Genomic DNA, 17,048 nt, shown 5'->3' on the forward strand with positions numbered 1-17,048 from the left:
CCTGCTTTTCTTTTCTTTCCTGTTCAGAAAGGTCAGAACTCTCCAAACCCACACTCAGTCCCCCTCCTCAAAGACAGAGATCCAGAAGCCAGAGGTGAAAGAGAGGCCACTTGGCCCAGGTTGCACTCCCAGCCTGCAGGGATATTAGAGGGGTGGGGGTGGCCATGTCAGAAAGGCTTCAGCATGGTGGTCACCCCATCCCCAGCTGCATAGCCTCCTCATCTGGCTCCTCCATACCTTCTTTATCTATCCACGCTGGGGTCCTTTCCTTTTCCCTAGAAGGGGCTGGATAAAGTGCCTCTGCTGTAGACCTCCCTAGGCCCAAAGGGCTGCACGAGTGTGAGCCAGGGGGCCCAGCCAGGCAGACTCTGTTCCTTCCCTTTTTGGCCCAAGACTGACAAGTGGTCACATCCAGCCAGGCTCCACAGTCATTCTCACAGGTGGTAGGTGACCTCTGGAATACCCTTCCTGATGTAAACTTTAGCTCTGCCATGTGCTAGCTAGCAGACTTGGGCAAACACTTCATCTAACTGTGCCTTAACTTCCTTACCTGTACACTGTGATAATAACAGTTCCCACTTCGTAGGGTTTAAAATCCCTGAGATTTTAAAAGCATTCATGCATAGGTCTTAGCAGAGTGCCTGGCAAACAGGAGGCTCTACTAACATGTCAGCTTTTAGTGTTAATATGGTCACTAACTTCTGCAGGATAAGGTGGTGATCTGAGCCTGGACTTAGGAATTGGACAAACCTGGGTTCATTTCCCCAGATGCTTTGCTGGGGGAGGACCGTCCTCTGGTACCTTTCCTTACTTGAAAGTGGGTTATGATTGTGCTGCATTTGGGGGGTGCTGCAGGAGCCCAAGAGCATGTAGGAAATCTCTTGGCTCAGGTCCTGGGATTGCCCAAATACATGAGGAGAGCAAGCCCCATGGGCTGTCCCACCCGCTCAGGCACATGGGTGCTATAGCTGGATTGTATTAATCCTATAACATCTCAGCTGCATTAACCCCTCCCCCATGCGGGCTAAGGTCTCCCCGCCCCCCTGGCTCGGGCAGAGGCTGTCATCTGCATGGGGAACTAAGGGAAACCAAGTCTCAGGGAGGAGTTGTAATAACCAGTCCAGCCATTGGGTCCTTCTGTGATATTGCTCATCACCCATGATGTGCTGGGTGCTAGGCTAGAGCAGAAAACTTATCAAGGCACTGTGGGTGTCCAGGGGACCTCCCAACGAGATGGCAGAGGAGAGGCTCAGGATGCCATTTTTCTCTGTCCCCTCAACTCCCATGCAGAACTGCCGTCTCCCTACATCCTCCAGGAAGTGCAGGTCGGCATGATAAACACCGCCATCTGTAACTACCTCTACTCACAGCCTTCTTTCCGCCATGACATCTGGGGAGACATGGTTTGTGCTGGCAATGCACAAGGTGGCAAAGATGCCTGCTTCGTGAGTGTCCCTCCTGACCCCAACTAGGACCTTATGGGTCCTAGCCTCCCATCACCCCATCCCAAGGCCTGAGAGCCACCTGTATCCCTGTGCCTTATTTGGTCCTCATGGTAATCTGGGATCGGATGGTAGAGACTATTGTCCCCCTTCGCAGATGCAGAAACTGAGGCTTGATTGCTGCTAGGGGGAGAAGTAGGATTTGCAACCGGTTTGCCTAGCTTCATAGCCCCTTCTGCTCTCCCAGCCTTCCTGCAAACCCCTCCTGCCCCATCCCAGGCCGAGCTCACCCATGCTGCTCCCCAGGGTGACTCAGGTGGACCCTTGGCCTGCGAAAAGAAAGGGCGGTGGTATCAGGTTGGAGTCGTGAGCTGGGGAATAGGCTGTGGAAGGCCCAACCGGCCTGGTGTCTACACCAACGTCAGTAGGCACTTCAAATGGATCCGGATGCTGATGGCTCACAGCGACATTCACAGGCCAGACTCCTGGCTTCTGCTGCTGCCCCTCCCCCTGCTCTGGACTGCCCCATTCCTGCTGTCACCCTGAGCTCAACAGAGGCCCTGAGAGTCAGGGCCATCTATTGTGTCAGGCCCAGGTCCTCTTCTGTCCCATTTCTAATAAAAACACATTTGCATGCTTGAGCTGATGCCTTGCAGAGCATTCTGTGGACTCAGGTGACTTCCTGAACACCCTCATGATCACCCATGTCCCGTCCACCCCAAGACCACTCCTTAACTCTTAAATCTTTCTCCACCCATCTGCACTATACAGGTTTAGGTTGCAAACAGCAGAACCCTCTCAGGTTAGTTCAATCAGAAGATAATTTATGGAAGGACATTAGTAGCATCAGGGTACCTGGAGGCTAGGAAGACTGGAATGGGGATACTGTGGGGGAAAAATCCCTGAACACCCAGTTCTCATGACAGTGTCCCCATCACACAGGTGCTCCTGGTCTTACTCTGGTCCTCCAAAGACCAACCTGGGACCAGGACTGGGGTGTGAGTATTTTATTTGGGAGGTGATACCAAGAAGCCCCGACGAGGAGTGAGGAAACTGAGGCAGGGAAGGAAGAACCTGATGATATTTGCCTGAACGAGGAGGTTGCTGTTGTGGGCGACTGAGGCACAATCCTCCTGGGGCTTCCTGAGAAACCACCGGCCCGGTGTCCACATCAACGTCAGTCGGCACTTCAGCTGAATCTGGTTGCTGGTGACCCACAGACACATTCACAGGCCAGACCCCTGGCGGCTGCTGCTGGTCCTCCCCCTGCTGTAGACCGCCCCACTCCTGCAGTCAGCCTGAACCCAACAGAGCCCCTCGGAGTTGAGGCCATCTGCATCACGCCCCTGGAAGATAAGGAAGCTGGGTGTGGGCATGTCTCTCCTGACCCCTACAAGATTCTGCAGATGTGATTAACTTATAGACATGAGATGGGGGGATTTTCCTGGATTATCCAGGTGGGCACAGTATAATCACAAGAGTCCTTAAAATTAGAAGAAGGAATTAGAAGAGGAAGTCAGAGTGATGTGATATGAGAAGGACATGACCCATGGTTGCTGGCTTTGAAGACAAAGGAAAGGCCACAAGCCAAGGACTGTGAGTGACCTCTAGAAGCTGGAAAAGGTGAGGTAATGGATTCTCCTCTAGAGCAAGGGTCCCCAACACCTGGACTGCAAATTAGTACTGGTCTGTGGTCTATCAGGAACCGGGCTGCACAGCAGGAGGTGAGCAGCGTGTGATTAAAGTGAGCAAAGCTTCATCTGTATTTGCAGCCACTCCCCAGCGCTAGCATCACCACTTCAGCTCCATCTCAGATCATTAGGCATTATATTCTCTTAGGAGAACCAGTCCCTAGTGCCAAAAAGGTTGGGGACCGCTGCTCTAGAGCCTCCAGAAAGGAATTTAGCCCTGCTGACACCTTGATTTTAGTTCAATTGAGATACTTGTCAGAATTCAGGCCTACAAACTGTAAGGCAATAAACTTATGTTGTTTTAGACCATTAAGTGTGTGATAATTTGTTATAGCAGCATTAGGAAAATAATGTGTTACGTGACCCTACATTCCTGCAAGTCCAGGGTGAAAACTCAGAAAAGGAAGATGTATAATATAAAAACAGTGGAATCTATCGAGTGGGACCTGAAAAGAAATTCAAAGGTGACAGCGTGGCAGGACCAGAAAGCAACCAGAACAGGAAGTCAGCAGGCTTCAGGCTGTGAAATGGAATGGAAGTAAGAAATAGAATAAATAAGAAATTTCAGAATGGTAGAAATATGTAGCCGTCATCTAAAAAAAAGAAAAACCCAAAACACTGGGGGTGAAGGAGTCAGGACTATGCAACAACCTCGAGAACCAAAACGAAACAGCCTCTAGCCATGAAATAGCCAGGGTCACCAGCCCTGACCTGGAGAGCGAGGTCCATCCCATCAGATCTGCCAGGCACCAGGGACCTAAGATGAGGCAGAAGTAGGAGAGGGATTGAGGTTCAGAGGGCAACTAAGGACAGGAGAAGGTGGGGAGAGGGAGCCCCCTAGTGGCATCCACCTGACTGTACATCTCCCTGGCGTGTCAGAATAGAAATCTGACTAGGGCAGATGTCCCGGGTGACCATACTCACCCCAGCTGGCTGGGGAGGCCTGTGTTAGAGATTCTCAATGTCCTGGGGAAACAGGGAAGCTCCCCATGGGGCCTGAATCAGTCCCCAAGATGAGAAGCAGGAGGGAGGAGGGTGGTTCTGGGAGATGGGCAGCAGGGTCCAGTCATATCACCAGCTCCATTTGCTCGGGCCCAGCCTTCGGGAACATTGAGTGTCCAGGAGGGGATGAGAGCCCTGCGCTGGTCCCTTCCTAGAGACTGGCGCTGGGACCTGGCCCCTGGCTGGAAGCCTGCGGAGCCAGCAGGGGCTCGGCGCAGGAGCACCTGAGTCAACACCAGGAAGACAGGCCCAGCCTGGTGGCTGCATTAGGTAACAACATCCAAGACATGGTAGGGGAGTGGGCACAGGAGAAGAGGAGAGCTGAAGGCCCACCCAGGCCCTGAGAGGACACAGGACCCAAACTTCGGAGCTCTAGGCCCAACACAGGCTCTACTGTGGGGGTGGGGGTAGGGTGGGGTGGGGAGGTGCAATCTCTTCCTGGAACTGGTGATTCATGAGTAACCCAGACAGACCTGGGCCTGCCCTCAAGAACACCACCTCCTCATTGGGACAACATCCAGTCAACAAATAAATGAACAAGACCAAGAAATATTTATATCTTGCCCTTTTTTCTGGGTGCCTGGGGCACACTGGCCCCAGGGCTGGGCCCAACCAGAAGAGGGGAGATGCCCTGGGTGGGTGAGCCCTCCGGCCCCTCTGCTGAGCAGAGTAGAGACTGGTTCTCTCCCCACAGGGTTTCCTGGGCTGCCTCCTGGACAAAATCTGTATAGCTTCTGAAGGCCTCATCTCTCCTAACCCTCCTAGTGTGTGTGTGGGGTCTCCTATACACCTGGGGGAACAGCCTCTCTCAGTCTGCTCTACAGTTTGGGACAGTGCTCCCTCTGGCCCTGAGAAGAAATCCCAAATTAACACTGAGGGGCACCTGGGGACAGAGCCAAAAAAATGAGTCACCACCTGGTACAAAGAGAATGAGAACAGCTTTGCCCTTGGCTCAGCTGCCTCCTGCTGCAGGCGGGATCCCCTGGACCCTGAGGCTGTGCTCCACTGAAGGAGAAGGAGGCTGCAGCCCGCAATCCTGCTGTCCCTACCCCACCCTGTCCCTCCTACCTTCACATCTGATCCCCCTCATTGTCTGCCTCTGGAGGCCCTTAGAGACAGGTGAGTTATCCTTTTATCCTGTAGGGACACCTTCTCTTATCTGAAGAAACAGCCCCTCTTAGGCCATCAAAAGACCCTGTGGGTGGCCCTGTGGGCATTATTGGGATTTATATGTGTCTCAAACTATACCTTTTTGTGGTCCCACCAGCAACAAATGAGAGCATAACTCCATTTTTCACATCTAAAATATTGTACCTACCCTATAGACTGTTGTGAGAATGAAATTAGTTAATACATCAAGTGCTTAGAAGCATACCTGGCATAGAGTAAGCACTACACATATGCTAGCTGCTACCATCATTATTATCATCGTCATCCGAGACTAACTGGCAGGACTTTGAGAAGAGGAAAGCCTCAAACTCCTGAGGCCCCAGCATGAGAACTGAGTCAAGATGACCAGACTGATCCTGGGATGGCCCAGCCTTCCTCCTTACCTATGGCTCCTCTTTGGCAGTTGTTTCAATGAAACGTTATTTCCAAGAGATGTTAGTGGACTTTATTTGTAAAGGGATTCTATGCTCACAGACTTTTAGGAAAGTTAAATTGATTTATTTGTTGCAGGACTTTTTAATGACTTTGATATGCTAAAATGCATCAGGAATCTGTAAAAGGAAATATACTGGGCAACATTCCTCAAACTTACTTAACAATGGAACTCTGATTTGGGGAGAATTTCATAAGGGACTTGTGAGATGCTGCCCCATGGTCTCTAGTGCCAAGCTGAGACCTCCATACATCCTCCATCTTCTCGGGTGAATTCTTCTTTAGTAAAGTCGCATTCCTTTCAGCTCCTGTCCCTGCCGCGTTCCCCATCCAACACAAGTGGGCGCTGGTGAGCTGAGACCGTGCCTCCCAAGTGGTCCAGGTTAGGAGATGGCACAAAGTCCAGGATTACCCTGGAAACTTCCAATGAGGATTGGATATTTACTTAAATAAAGCAAGAATGTGAAAATGCAAGTAACTTAAGGTGACTGAAACAATGCTTATTTCCAGTCGATGTCGCGACCACCCCGGCCCCCTTCCTCTCTTTTCCTATCGACTCCATTCTCAGTCACCAGGCTGAGCAGACTCTATCCAGAGTTCTTCACTGGTGTCTCCCTTTCTCTCCACCTCCAGGAGGATTCTCTCCTTCTGGGTTTGTGGCCAGGTGCAAAGCTATGTATCCAGATCATCTGCCTACCAACGAGGCTTGTTTTCCTTTTAATATGAGCAGTGGATCATGACTTGAAGAATTTGCACACTCCCCATCTTTCTCAGTCTGATCGTGCCACTGCCCTGGAGACTTGTTTAAGATAGCTGGAGAAATGGTTCTGTCATTTCTGAAACAGACTTCACTGCAAAGTAAAAACAGCTTTACAATGATTATAAAATTAATGCATCCTCGTTAGAAAGGAGCGTAAGAGAAAAATTTTGAAAATCACCAGAACCAAACTTTTAACTCTCCTCCTGGATTTGGACATTTGAATTGCTGGCAAATATCATTAAAAACAATAGCTTTGTGTAAATCTTTATTTATAAGTCTCACCTTCTTAACCATTCCTTAGAATAACTTATCTATGACTGAGATGCTTTAGTTAAATGGGCTTCATGTTCTTAAGGGTTTTAAACCATGATGCCAAGTACACTCCCTCAGCAAAGGAAGAGGGCCCATTTCCCAAAGTGTTCCTGACACTGAGGGCTTCCACTTCTATTACCTTTGTGAACTTGTAAGTTAAAAAATGCATCTCAGTTTTTAAAGGAGTGATCACTTCGCTTTTGTAAAATTGATAGTCTTGTAAAAAATTGAAATGATACAAAAAAGAAACGAAGAAAAAAGTAGAAAAATGTCCTAAATCCCATCACCTGGAAATAACCATAGTTTCATTTGAACATTGTTCCAAAAATCCATTTGGAAGGGCAGGTTCAAGGACAGGTAGATGGAAGGATGGCTAGGGTGTGGGTCAGGATGGAGGTCTGGACCCATATGCCTGCTTCTCCAGGACACCTCTAAACTCTAGAAAACAACAGTGAGATATTTACAAAAACAATAATTCCCAAAGAATGCTGGGCCTCAGAGATGTGGCGGAGTCTCTCAAAGGAGAGAGGCAGACGGGACTGAGTTAATGGTGACAGGGGCCTCAGCAAGGCTAGGGATAAGGCTTCTGGGGAACTTTGGATATAGTCTCTTGGTTAAGCCCTCCAGTCTATTCTATTTGTTACAACAGCCCAAGCTAATATACCAGCTAACAAATATACTTGCCAGGGCAGCCTTGGGGGAATTGGAACCTGGATCTCCCACCTCCCTCAATTTGACATATTTTCAACTCTTGCCCTAATGCAATTTGAATTACATAAAAGGTTAGACAAAATGTGTGGTTGGGTGTCCTGGTTTTCCAAGAAAAATATTGAGTTTCTCTGGGGAAAAGTAGAGATAAATGCATAGCTTAGAGCATGTTATCCAATAAAGAATGAGTGAGTGAGTAAATGAATGGGAGAGCCTTGAGTTTCAGAAATGCAAAGACAAATTGCTCCCCTTAGGTTGGGCCTCCTGCCTGGCAGCAGACACTCAAGCACAAGCCACAAAAGCAAGCAAAGGCCACAAACATTCCCCTTCCCCCATGCAGCAGGCTCTTCCCTCTGATTTCTGGGGCCCCCGGAATCAGATGAGTCCACATGGAGGAGTCACCTCCCCCACTTTGTCCCAGGAATCTCAGCCAGGCCAGGCTTACCCTGGAAACCCAAGCCAGAGACACAGGTTCCAGCCTCCAAGGGGCGGGGGAGCTAGAGGCTTCTCGAATAGGGTGGCAGGGAGGCCCAGCCAGCTGAGTGGGAAGCGGATGAAGCCCCTCTTGTCTACTGTGCCTAAGGCTGTCCAAGCCCACACCCAGAAGACAGGAAAACCAGGGGTGCCAACCCTAACCCACCCACCCCCGAAAAACAAGCCAGCCAGGCCAGACACTGCCTCTGCTGGGAGAAAGCCCCATTGTCCAGGGCTCCTGGCAGAGTGAGAACTGGTACACATCCAAGGAGGGGATTATGGCCTTGTAAATGTTCAGTAAATCCCATTGGAGAGCCCTGACCCTGAGGTACAAAGAGCCTGTGTTGAGTCTCCCTTGGGCTCAGGGCCAGCACTGGGCCAGGATGGACAAGGAGGCAGGTCTCCTCCTCCCAGATCAGGGCCTTCTGATGCAGGTAGACACAAGTATATGCACGTGTGTGCAAGGAGTGTGCAAGCTTCTGTGCATGGGGGAGTAGGCAAGTGTGTTTGAGGGTGCATTCGTGAGTGCGCGTGTGTGTTTGTGTGCACATCCGTTATATCCATGCTCATGTATCTATGAGAATGTGCTTCGTGAGTGCTTTCGGACAAGTTCCTTCCTCCCCTCTTTGCCAGAAACTGTCTCTTCCTCCACCTCCCACCCCAGGTAGTGCTTCCTGGAGTCTGGGCCCACCCTTCTCTGAGAGCCAAATCCTGCCAGCCTGGAGCTGGAAGGACACCTGAATTGGCAGCAAAACTCACAAAAGTGACCTTAGGCTAGGCTAGGACAGAAACACAAGCCCCTTTGTGCAGCCTCTGGGCTTCTGAGGCCTCTTCCACCTCTTCTCAGCAGGAGGTTCCTGGGGCCTGGGGGTGAGGGGTCTGAGCCCCAAGGAGCATTTCCAGGGAGACCGGTGCAGGGCCAGAGGAAAGGGCGCAGTTTTCAGGATAGAGCGCCTCTCCATCGTGGTTTTCAAATGGAATCCCCCTCGCTGCTTCCCAGCCCCTTGTGGCCAGCACCATGGACAGTGCTGTGACTGGTCCAGCGACTCGGATCATCAGGGGTCTGTTGACATTGTGGGTGAAGGGCCAGAGTACACGATTTAGGTGTTCTAGGATTTAAAGTCTCTGTCGCAAGGACTAAGCTCTGCCTGTAGTTGAAAACAGCCCCAGATGATACGCAAATGAGTGGGCGGGGCTGTGTGAGGGGAAACTATTTATGGTCGAGGGCACCGGAATTTTATAGAATGTTCATGTGTCACAAAATACTATTTTTTTAAACTTTTCCTAACTATTTTAAAAAATGTAAAAATTGTTCTTAGTTCACAGGCTGTGCAGAAACAGGCAGAGGGCTGGATTCGGTGTCCCTAGGTGCCTGATGTAGCCCTCAGTACTTGGAAGTGCCAGTTAAACAGGACCACCACCCTATCCCCCAGTCTTCCCAGAACTGCCATCCTGATGAAACCACTGTTTCCAGTCCTGTTGAGCCAGCACTCCCAGAGCAAGTCTGTGTACACAAGGCCATTCTCTGTACTCTTTTTTCTTATGACCAAATGGCGACATTCTAAACCCTTGAGTCTCCACTGGCCTGTGTCCTTGGGCAATATGTCAGTGCAGCAAGAGTGTTCCATTCCTTCTTCATACCTGTGTAGTATTCCGCTGTGTGGATGACACCATCATTTACGTAATGGGTCACCTCTAGATAGACAACTCTTATTGTTTCTAATCTGTGATTTCAAAGGATGCTGCAAAAAAAAAAAAAAAAAACCCTTGTATAACTGCCTACAAGGTATAAAGTCTTTGGCGTTCAAGAGAAGCATTTTGTTGAATTCTCATAACTCCCAGTGAGTAGATTCTACCGTTATCCACATATATCAGATGAAACAATTGAGACACACAGAAGTGACATAAGCTCCCCAAATTGCATGACTAGCAAGCAAGGAAGAAGGATTTGGGCCTTATCTGGCTCCAGCACCCACACCCACAATCTGCCCCTATCTTGATGACTGTGACCCCTTGGCTCTTCCCAAAGGTTGGGGAGGCCCTGCAGACAGCCTTAGCTCTATCCCCTCACAGAAAGCCTGGACTTGCCATACCAGCAGGATCCCCAGAACCCTAGAGGAGCACCTTGTTACCTCCCAAATAAAATCTGACCCCTCAGCCTGCTCCCAGTTGCTCTTGCAAGGTCTGGCCTAAAGACTCGCTTGTCCCCAACTCCCTGTGCCTCCTGCCCCATGCCATCTTTGCTATTGGTCATCCCACAGCCCATTAAGATTGGTTCATCCCCAGTTATTCCCAGACCTGGCACAGAGGAAAGGTCACAGACATCTTCCAAGTGACAGACCCTGGAAGGCCAGCGCCTGGGGTATCTCTTCCATCTCATACCAGACACACAGAACTGGATCATTCACTCCAACTCACTGAGGATCAGCGGAGAGCTTGACCTGGGCTTCTGAAAGCCCATGGGACACTGGGCTCTGCCCAGGCCTAAATGAGGTCCCTGGGCCCCATGGACCTTCTGCGGACATCAGACCTACAGCCCGCTGTAGGGTTGAAACCTGTCTGGCCAACCTGAGAAGGGCTCTCAGCAAATATCCCCCCACCTCTGAAGTTAAGAACTAGTTCTAGTGCTGGGAGAGAGACCCAGAGGCGACAGTGAAATTCCTGTCACGGTCCCATTTTGTTTGTATAGGCTCTGGGGCCAAAATAACAAACACAGCGTGTCCGGGAGCCTCCCCCAGGATGGCTCTGGGGATTCCCCCGGGAAGAGCCCCCACCGACCAGCTCCTTCCTGTCTCCCTGGTGGCCCCTGCTCCTTCCTTCTGGACAGGGGCCCGTATGGCCTGGGAGTGTATAAAAAGCTAGGTGGAGGGCATCCGGGTGCAAGACTTCCCAGTGCCAGGACTAGGTGACAAAACTTCGCTGGCCAGGTAAGGCGGCGCTCCGCTCACATGGATGGGGCCTGGTGAGGTCCGGCAGGGACCCTCTCTGAGACTTGAGTGACCCACCCTTCCCACCAGGAGCCTTAGGACTCACCAGCCAGAAGCCATGCTGCTGTGGCTGACCCTCACCCTCCTGTGGAGCACCACCTGCTGGACACAGCGTAAGTCTGGCTGGGTCTGCCTCCCTCCAGCCCAGTCAGCCCCCTGGCGGTTACCCTTACCTCCTCTGACAAGGACACCAGGGCTCTAGGCCCAACCTTTGTCACAGATTAACTCCAGTTTCAGGACATCCTATCTGCCTGGAGGGGCTGCGTCCAGTTCTGAGCAAAGATAAACTATGTTTTACTGTGTTTTTTTCTTCCTCTCCCCAACCTGGTTCTTTTGTCCATCTAGAGATGTATGGGACTGGAGGAGGCGAGTATTTCAGTACCTCTACAGATTATGAAAATGAAATAACTGGGATTCGGGTGTCTATAGGTCTTTTGGGCATATTTAAGAGGTGAGTAGAAAGCGGGACACGAAGCCCTATCATTGTGTCCCAATTCATTCCTCAGTCTCAGGAACTTAGGGAAGGTGGCTTAGCACCTCTTTTCCAACGTCTTCACTGGGCTACTGATGACTCTTTGAGGCCAGTGAGTTTTTAGAATCATGGAGCCACCAGCCACCACCTTTCTATCTGTCTCTTTTCTTCAGCCACCTCCTCTACTGCACATCAACCCCACCTCTTTCTGTCTCTACTTGCAAGTCCAGACATTGCTTCCTGGGTTGATCTAAAAAAAAGGGGTAGATGCTGTTTCTCTCTATTTTCTCCTTTCAATCCAAACTCGACGCAACTAAAAATGGCCTCTCAATATGAGAATGACTGGTGGGAAAATCAAGGGAAAGGTTAAGGTCAAAGAGGAAAGGAAGTGAAGGTCAGTAGACTACTAATTGAACACAAGTTGCCAGATGTGTGTAGAGGCAGAAAGACCAGAGCTGGTCCCCTAATGTTGGGGTGGTGTTCTTGCTCAACACCTAGGGCAAATCTTTGCCCTGCACTTAAGGGGTCCTGGGGGCCTGGGAGCAGAAATAGGGCAAAGCAGCCAGCACCAAAGGGGACAGAGTATGGGCAGGGCGAGGCAGAGGAGGAGGCTCTAGGAGAGGTACCAAGGTGGGAGGAAAGACAGATAACCCTAGGACGAGTGGAGCTAGCGGAACTCCCCAGGTGAGTGTGGGATTTCACCTGCTTCTCAGGCCTGCCGCTTGATCTAGTTGGAGTGATTCAGGCTCAGAAAGCTGAAGCTTAGCCAGGAAACAGCTCCCTACTCTGAGCAATGATGGCAGCTGGCACCACCTGAGGGCCATGGTGACTGGGCACTGTGCAAAGATAATCCTTGTGGATTATCTCAGTGCCTGCTCCCAACAATCACCCCTACTTTGCAGTTGAAGGAACTGAGGCCCAGAGAGGCTGAGTAGTAAGCCCAAGACCACAGAGCTAGAAAGTGATAGAGCAGGGGCTTGAGACCAGCATGTCTCAAGAACCCAAAGCCATGTGCTCAGGAACTTATACTGGAGTGACGGGGCTGCTCTCCTTGCCAGTGGCAAGGAGGGGTGGTGCGGGGGATAGAGGATCTGGGGACTGATGAGTCACCCTGGATCTAGAGTGTTCAAAGCTCCCCCTTTCTCCCAGTATCCAGGTGAGATATGGATCCTCCTGGAACGAAAGATATGGTGTCTCAGGTGGACAGACCCAGGAATTCATCCTGTTGCCAGGTGAACACATTGTAGCCATATATGGCTCACACAAGGTTTACCTCCGGTACCTGATCATATACACTGATGCCAACCGCTGGGCTTCATTTGGGAAAGAAGATGGCTCCAGCTTTGTCGTCTACCCCGACCAGCCTGGCAAGGTGCTCTCGGGAATCTTTGGCCAGTATCAGCTCCTTGGCATCAAGGGCATTGGTTTTAGGTGGGATTATCCTCTAACAGGGAATGTCACTGCACAACCATAAATAGCACAAAATCATAAGTGCTCCTGGGTCCAGGGATGGGGCATGGGTCACCCTGCTGAGGCCTTCTGGCTGGTGGTGGGCTGATGGCACTGGGCATCCAAGTTGGGATCCTGAATCAGAATCCAATAAAAGAAACTTCTGCAGGAACAGTGCGTCCAGGCATGGTTCTTGGTCTGGAGTACAACCAAAGCCCTCTGAGTTTGTGAGGGATGAGGCCTCTGGGGTGGAGCTCAGTGAACTGAGATGCAGGATGAGACAGGAGGTGGGGTTGACCCCCCCGAGCCCTGGTACTTCTGCTGAGCATGTTGGACCTGCCCTTGCAAACCTCGGACAGACCCCACAATCATAGAAGATTCCTGGCTCCAAGGATGCCCTGCCCCCTACTCCCTACCCCAAGCCCAGCCAGCTGGTCTCTGCTGGCCTAGGCTCAGTTCCAAACTTCTCTGATTATGAAAGGGGCCTTGGAGAAGTCACTCACTCACTCATTCATTCATTCATTCACTCACTCACTCAGCACACATTTGCCAAGACCCCACTCATGTCAGGCTCTCCTGAGCACTGGGGGTATAAAAAAGAAGCCAGGTGTCCAGCTGAAGGACACCTTGTGGGGGACTATTGCAGAAGCAGATGGTGGCAGTTGGTTGTGGCATCTGCGTTGATGGGGATACATGCAGGGTGTTGTGCCTGGGCACCTTCCCAGAGGTGGGGTGGTGGGGGTATGCTTCAAAGAAGCCTTCCTGGAGGAGGCAATGTCTGAGTTAAGTCCTAACGGTTGAGTGAGAACTAGCCAGGTGGAGATAAGGGGAAGAGGCCATTCCAGACAAGGAGATCGACATCAGCAAAGGTGAGAGAGCCAGAGATAAGCAAGGACAGTGCTCCTTAAAGTGTGGTAAATTGTTACAGCAGCAATGGGAAGCCAATACAGACCTCAGACCTTGCACATTCTTTGTATCCCCTGCCCTAAGCCTGGAATCCCACATGAGCACTTGCCAAGGTCTGAGCCCTAGAATCCTTTATGAATGAGGCTTCCTAACATTTTGGACCATGACCCTCAGGAAGAAACACATTCTATGTTGCGACACAGCATGCACACATCTATCAAACTGCAAAAGACAAATAGTGATCACCTGTTCACAGCATCCCTATAAGGACAGGACTTCCATTACCGCCATTTGCAGAAAGGGAAAACTGAGGCACACAGAGCACAGTGGCTTGTTTTAAGTCACACAGCAGTATGTGGCAGAGTTGGAGTGCAACTTGAGATGGTCTGGCTACAAAGTCTGGGCTCAGAACCCCAGACCAAGGCAAAGATTTCCCAATGGATCCTCATCTTTCTGTGTGAGATACAAGCAGCATCTTCTTCTCTATCCTAATTTTAATGTTAAATCCTAGTTGAGAGCCACTTTGTGGTTCTTAACCTGAAGTCTGTGGGGGAAAATTCAGGGAATCCATGAACTTGGATGGGGAAAAATTACTTCTTTATTTCCATTGTTTTCTACTGAAAATTTTGTTTTTTTCCTTCAAATATAAATGTGACCTTGTACACCTCATCAAAAGTGCCTATGACCTTGTCATATCAATTAGAGCTGTCCCAGATATCTTGAAATATACACTCATCACTACTTCAAAATTATGGCCATTTTCAGATTTGTCTTTTAATGTGTCAATAACAAAAGCACAAGAATTTATAGAACACATATAAGAAAGCCTTTGACAAGTGTATCCGAAGTTGCTTTACAGGACCCCTTTTTCTTCCTGTAGTGGGGAGAAGCCCCCGGGGTGGGCTAGAGACTTCCCATCCCAACTTTGCAGCTGCTCTGTGATGCCAGAGAGACTGTGCTGTTGAGTAATTAATTTCTTGCCCCTGGATTGCTAAAAGGGAAATCTGTTTTCAGTAATAAAGGAATTCTTGACACGTTTCATTGGCACCCACCTTTCTTGGGGCTGACAACTGCAAGGGAGGACTCTGCCTCCCAATAATTTCTGGCGTGGTAACATGGATAGTCAGAAATGGGACATTTACTTGAAAAGTGACAGCACTGATCCACATAGCAATCATTGCCTTGTGACGGGGATCAGATAGGATGAGGAGGAGGGTGAAGAGAGTGGGAAGAGGAGGAGGAAGAGAAGCGGGGGGAGGAGGAGGAGGAGGAGGAGGAGCGGACAATGACACCAGCACAGGGGTTGTTGTGCGAACTGAAAGGCACAGTTGGTGGCACAGTCAATACTTATTTGTGAGATATTTCTTGAGAATTCCTCCATCGTTCTGTAGCAAACACAGCGCTCCCTCCGTCGCGAGCCAAGCCTGACACCTTGGTGGTTGATACGCCTCACCTATTCTTAGGACCTGGGGGTCATCCTGATGCAATCCTCCCACAGTGTACAGGCGCGGGGTCAGGCTCGGGGTGCGGGTGCTTGGGGGTGTCCGGGCCCACTCCCTTTGGTGACAAAGACCACGCAGGCTCACGTGTATGGGGAACATTTATTCAACACGGGCATTGAGGGTCGCTCTGGCTTTGTCAGGTGGTACCCTCCGAGTCACCTCGTCTCCTAGGTGTTCTGGCCGCGAGGATGCGCGCACAGTGGGACCCAGGACCGGCTCAGGACTGCACAGGGGACCTCTGAGACCCCCTTCCCCTCGCCGGTTGTCGACTCCTGAGTTACCGCAGCGGACCCCTGGGCGAAGGCTTCTCCGGGGTAGATCTCCACTTGAAGCTGATCCCTGAAAGGCAGAAGAGCCAGTGCTGGCCGGTGGCGGACAGAAGCTGCTGACCTGCAGCAGGAGGATGGGCGCTGAACCTCAGGCCCCCTGGGCACCCAAAGGTGGCCTGGCGCCCCCTGCTGGTGCTCCAGCTCAAGTGCCGGATACGGGCGCGCGCGCTGCCGGCCACCGCGATAATGCGCTCGCGGGTCCACAGGAGGAGCTCCCGCGCGCGGTCGCTGGGGACTCCATACCCGGGGCTCCGTACCACCGGCTCCGGTGCTCCCCAAACCTCAACTGGATGCCGAAGAGCAGGCGGACTCACCCGCCGAGCCCCGCCTGCCCGAGGTCTCCGTGACCAGCTCGGCCAGCCCCACGCCTAGGAAATCCTTCCAGCTGTTTGCCCAGTTCTTGGCCAGGACTGGTAGCCCGCTTCATCCCGCGGGAGTGGCCAGTTCTTTCCTTCCTGTAACAACCCCCCAGGCCCGGGGCTGCCGGCTGGGCTGCTCCCGGTTCGTTACATGCACTTCTGTCTCCTGGATAGGTGCTTTGCTCACCTGTTCTCAAATCAGTGGTCACAGCCACTTTCTCCAAAAAGGGGCAGAGGCCTCCCTGGGATATATCCCTCCTCTTCAGTCCCTAAAGAGTCTGGCCCCAGGTGTGGGCATGAGACACATAGCAGAGGTCTTGGGTCCCCCGGCTGCTTTGAGTCTGTTTCTCCATGTTCTAGTGGGCCCGGTGGGCAAGCTGTGTGCTGGCTGGGGCAGAGGACACCGCCGTGGAAACTGTGGCCAGGACCTCCTTCTGCTCCAACGCAAAAGACTGACTCTGTGTGGAGCAGCTTTCTCACTGCGGCCCTCCTCCTGCAGCTGCATCTTGTATAGAATCTGCCCAGCTCACAATTTTCCCTCTCTGGGCCCCCTCTCGCAATCCACCTGGAGTGAGACTAAGGCAGCCCTATTGAGCCCTTTGGCCCATCCCCTCACCTAAGCCCAATAGACCACAGGTGGATCTTAACCCAAGCCAGGCAGTCATTCTCAGGGCCAGAGGTGGGCATCAGGCTTTAGGTGTGTCTGGCGGTGTCAGATTTGAATCGGGGTCTTTGGGGGCAGCTGTGTCCACCAAACAGATGCTTATTCCTGCTCTTACATTCCAAGACATGTCCCAAGTAGGAATGCCAGATAAAATACAGGACACTCAGTTAAGTTTGAATTTCGGATACACAACAAATAATTTTTTAGTGTAAGTATATATCAAATGCTGCATTTTTTAAAAGCATAACTAAGTTCCAAATATAGTGTTTTTTTTTTAATATAGATATATCCCAAATACTTCATGGGGCATACTTATACTAAAAAATTATTTGTTGTGTTTCTGAAATTCGAATTTAATGGGGTGTGCTGCTTTTTCTATTTGCTGAATT

At 50.9% G+C, this 17,048-nt stretch overlaps 2 protein-coding genes across 2 annotated transcripts in view; both read left to right on the forward strand.

Annotated features, from left to right (window-relative positions):
* Positions 1-1,472, forward strand: part of LOC105303162 (serine protease 33-like) — an 8,967-nt gene extending 7,495 nt beyond the window's left edge. The window contains exon 8 of the mRNA XM_011376631.1: positions 1,291-1,472. Coding sequence (XP_011374933.1) covers positions 1,291-1,472 — 182 coding nt within the window. The remainder of the gene's footprint in view (positions 1-1,290) is intronic.
* Positions 1,473-10,939: 9,467 nt separating this feature from the next.
* ZG16B (zymogen granule protein 16B) lies at positions 10,940-12,924 on the forward strand. Its single transcript, XM_011376632.1, has 4 exons — positions 10,940-10,953; positions 11,009-11,091; positions 11,324-11,429; positions 12,600-12,924. The coding sequence occupies exons 1-4, from the start codon at positions 10,940-10,942 to the stop codon at positions 12,922-12,924; spliced, it is 528 nt and encodes a 175-aa protein (XP_011374934.1).
* Positions 12,925-17,048: the final 4,124 nt, after the last annotated feature.

This window comes from Pteropus vampyrus, unplaced genomic scaffold (assembly GCF_000151845.1).
Source record: "Pteropus vampyrus isolate Shadow unplaced genomic scaffold, Pvam_2.0 Scaffold300, whole genome shotgun sequence".
Classification (NCBI taxonomy): Eukaryota; Metazoa; Chordata; class Mammalia; order Chiroptera; family Pteropodidae; genus Pteropus; species Pteropus vampyrus.

Bases quoted from the DNA above. Each gene is read 5' to 3' on its own strand.
- ZG16B (XM_011376632.1), top strand. The intron at 11,092-11,323 runs GTAAGTCTGGCT...TTGTCCATCTAG, and splicing joins CACCACCTGCTGGACACAGC to AGATGTATGGGACTGGAGGA. The intron at 11,430-12,599 runs GTGAGTAGAAAG...CCTTTCTCCCAG, and splicing joins CTTTTGGGCATATTTAAGAG to TATCCAGGTGAGATATGGAT.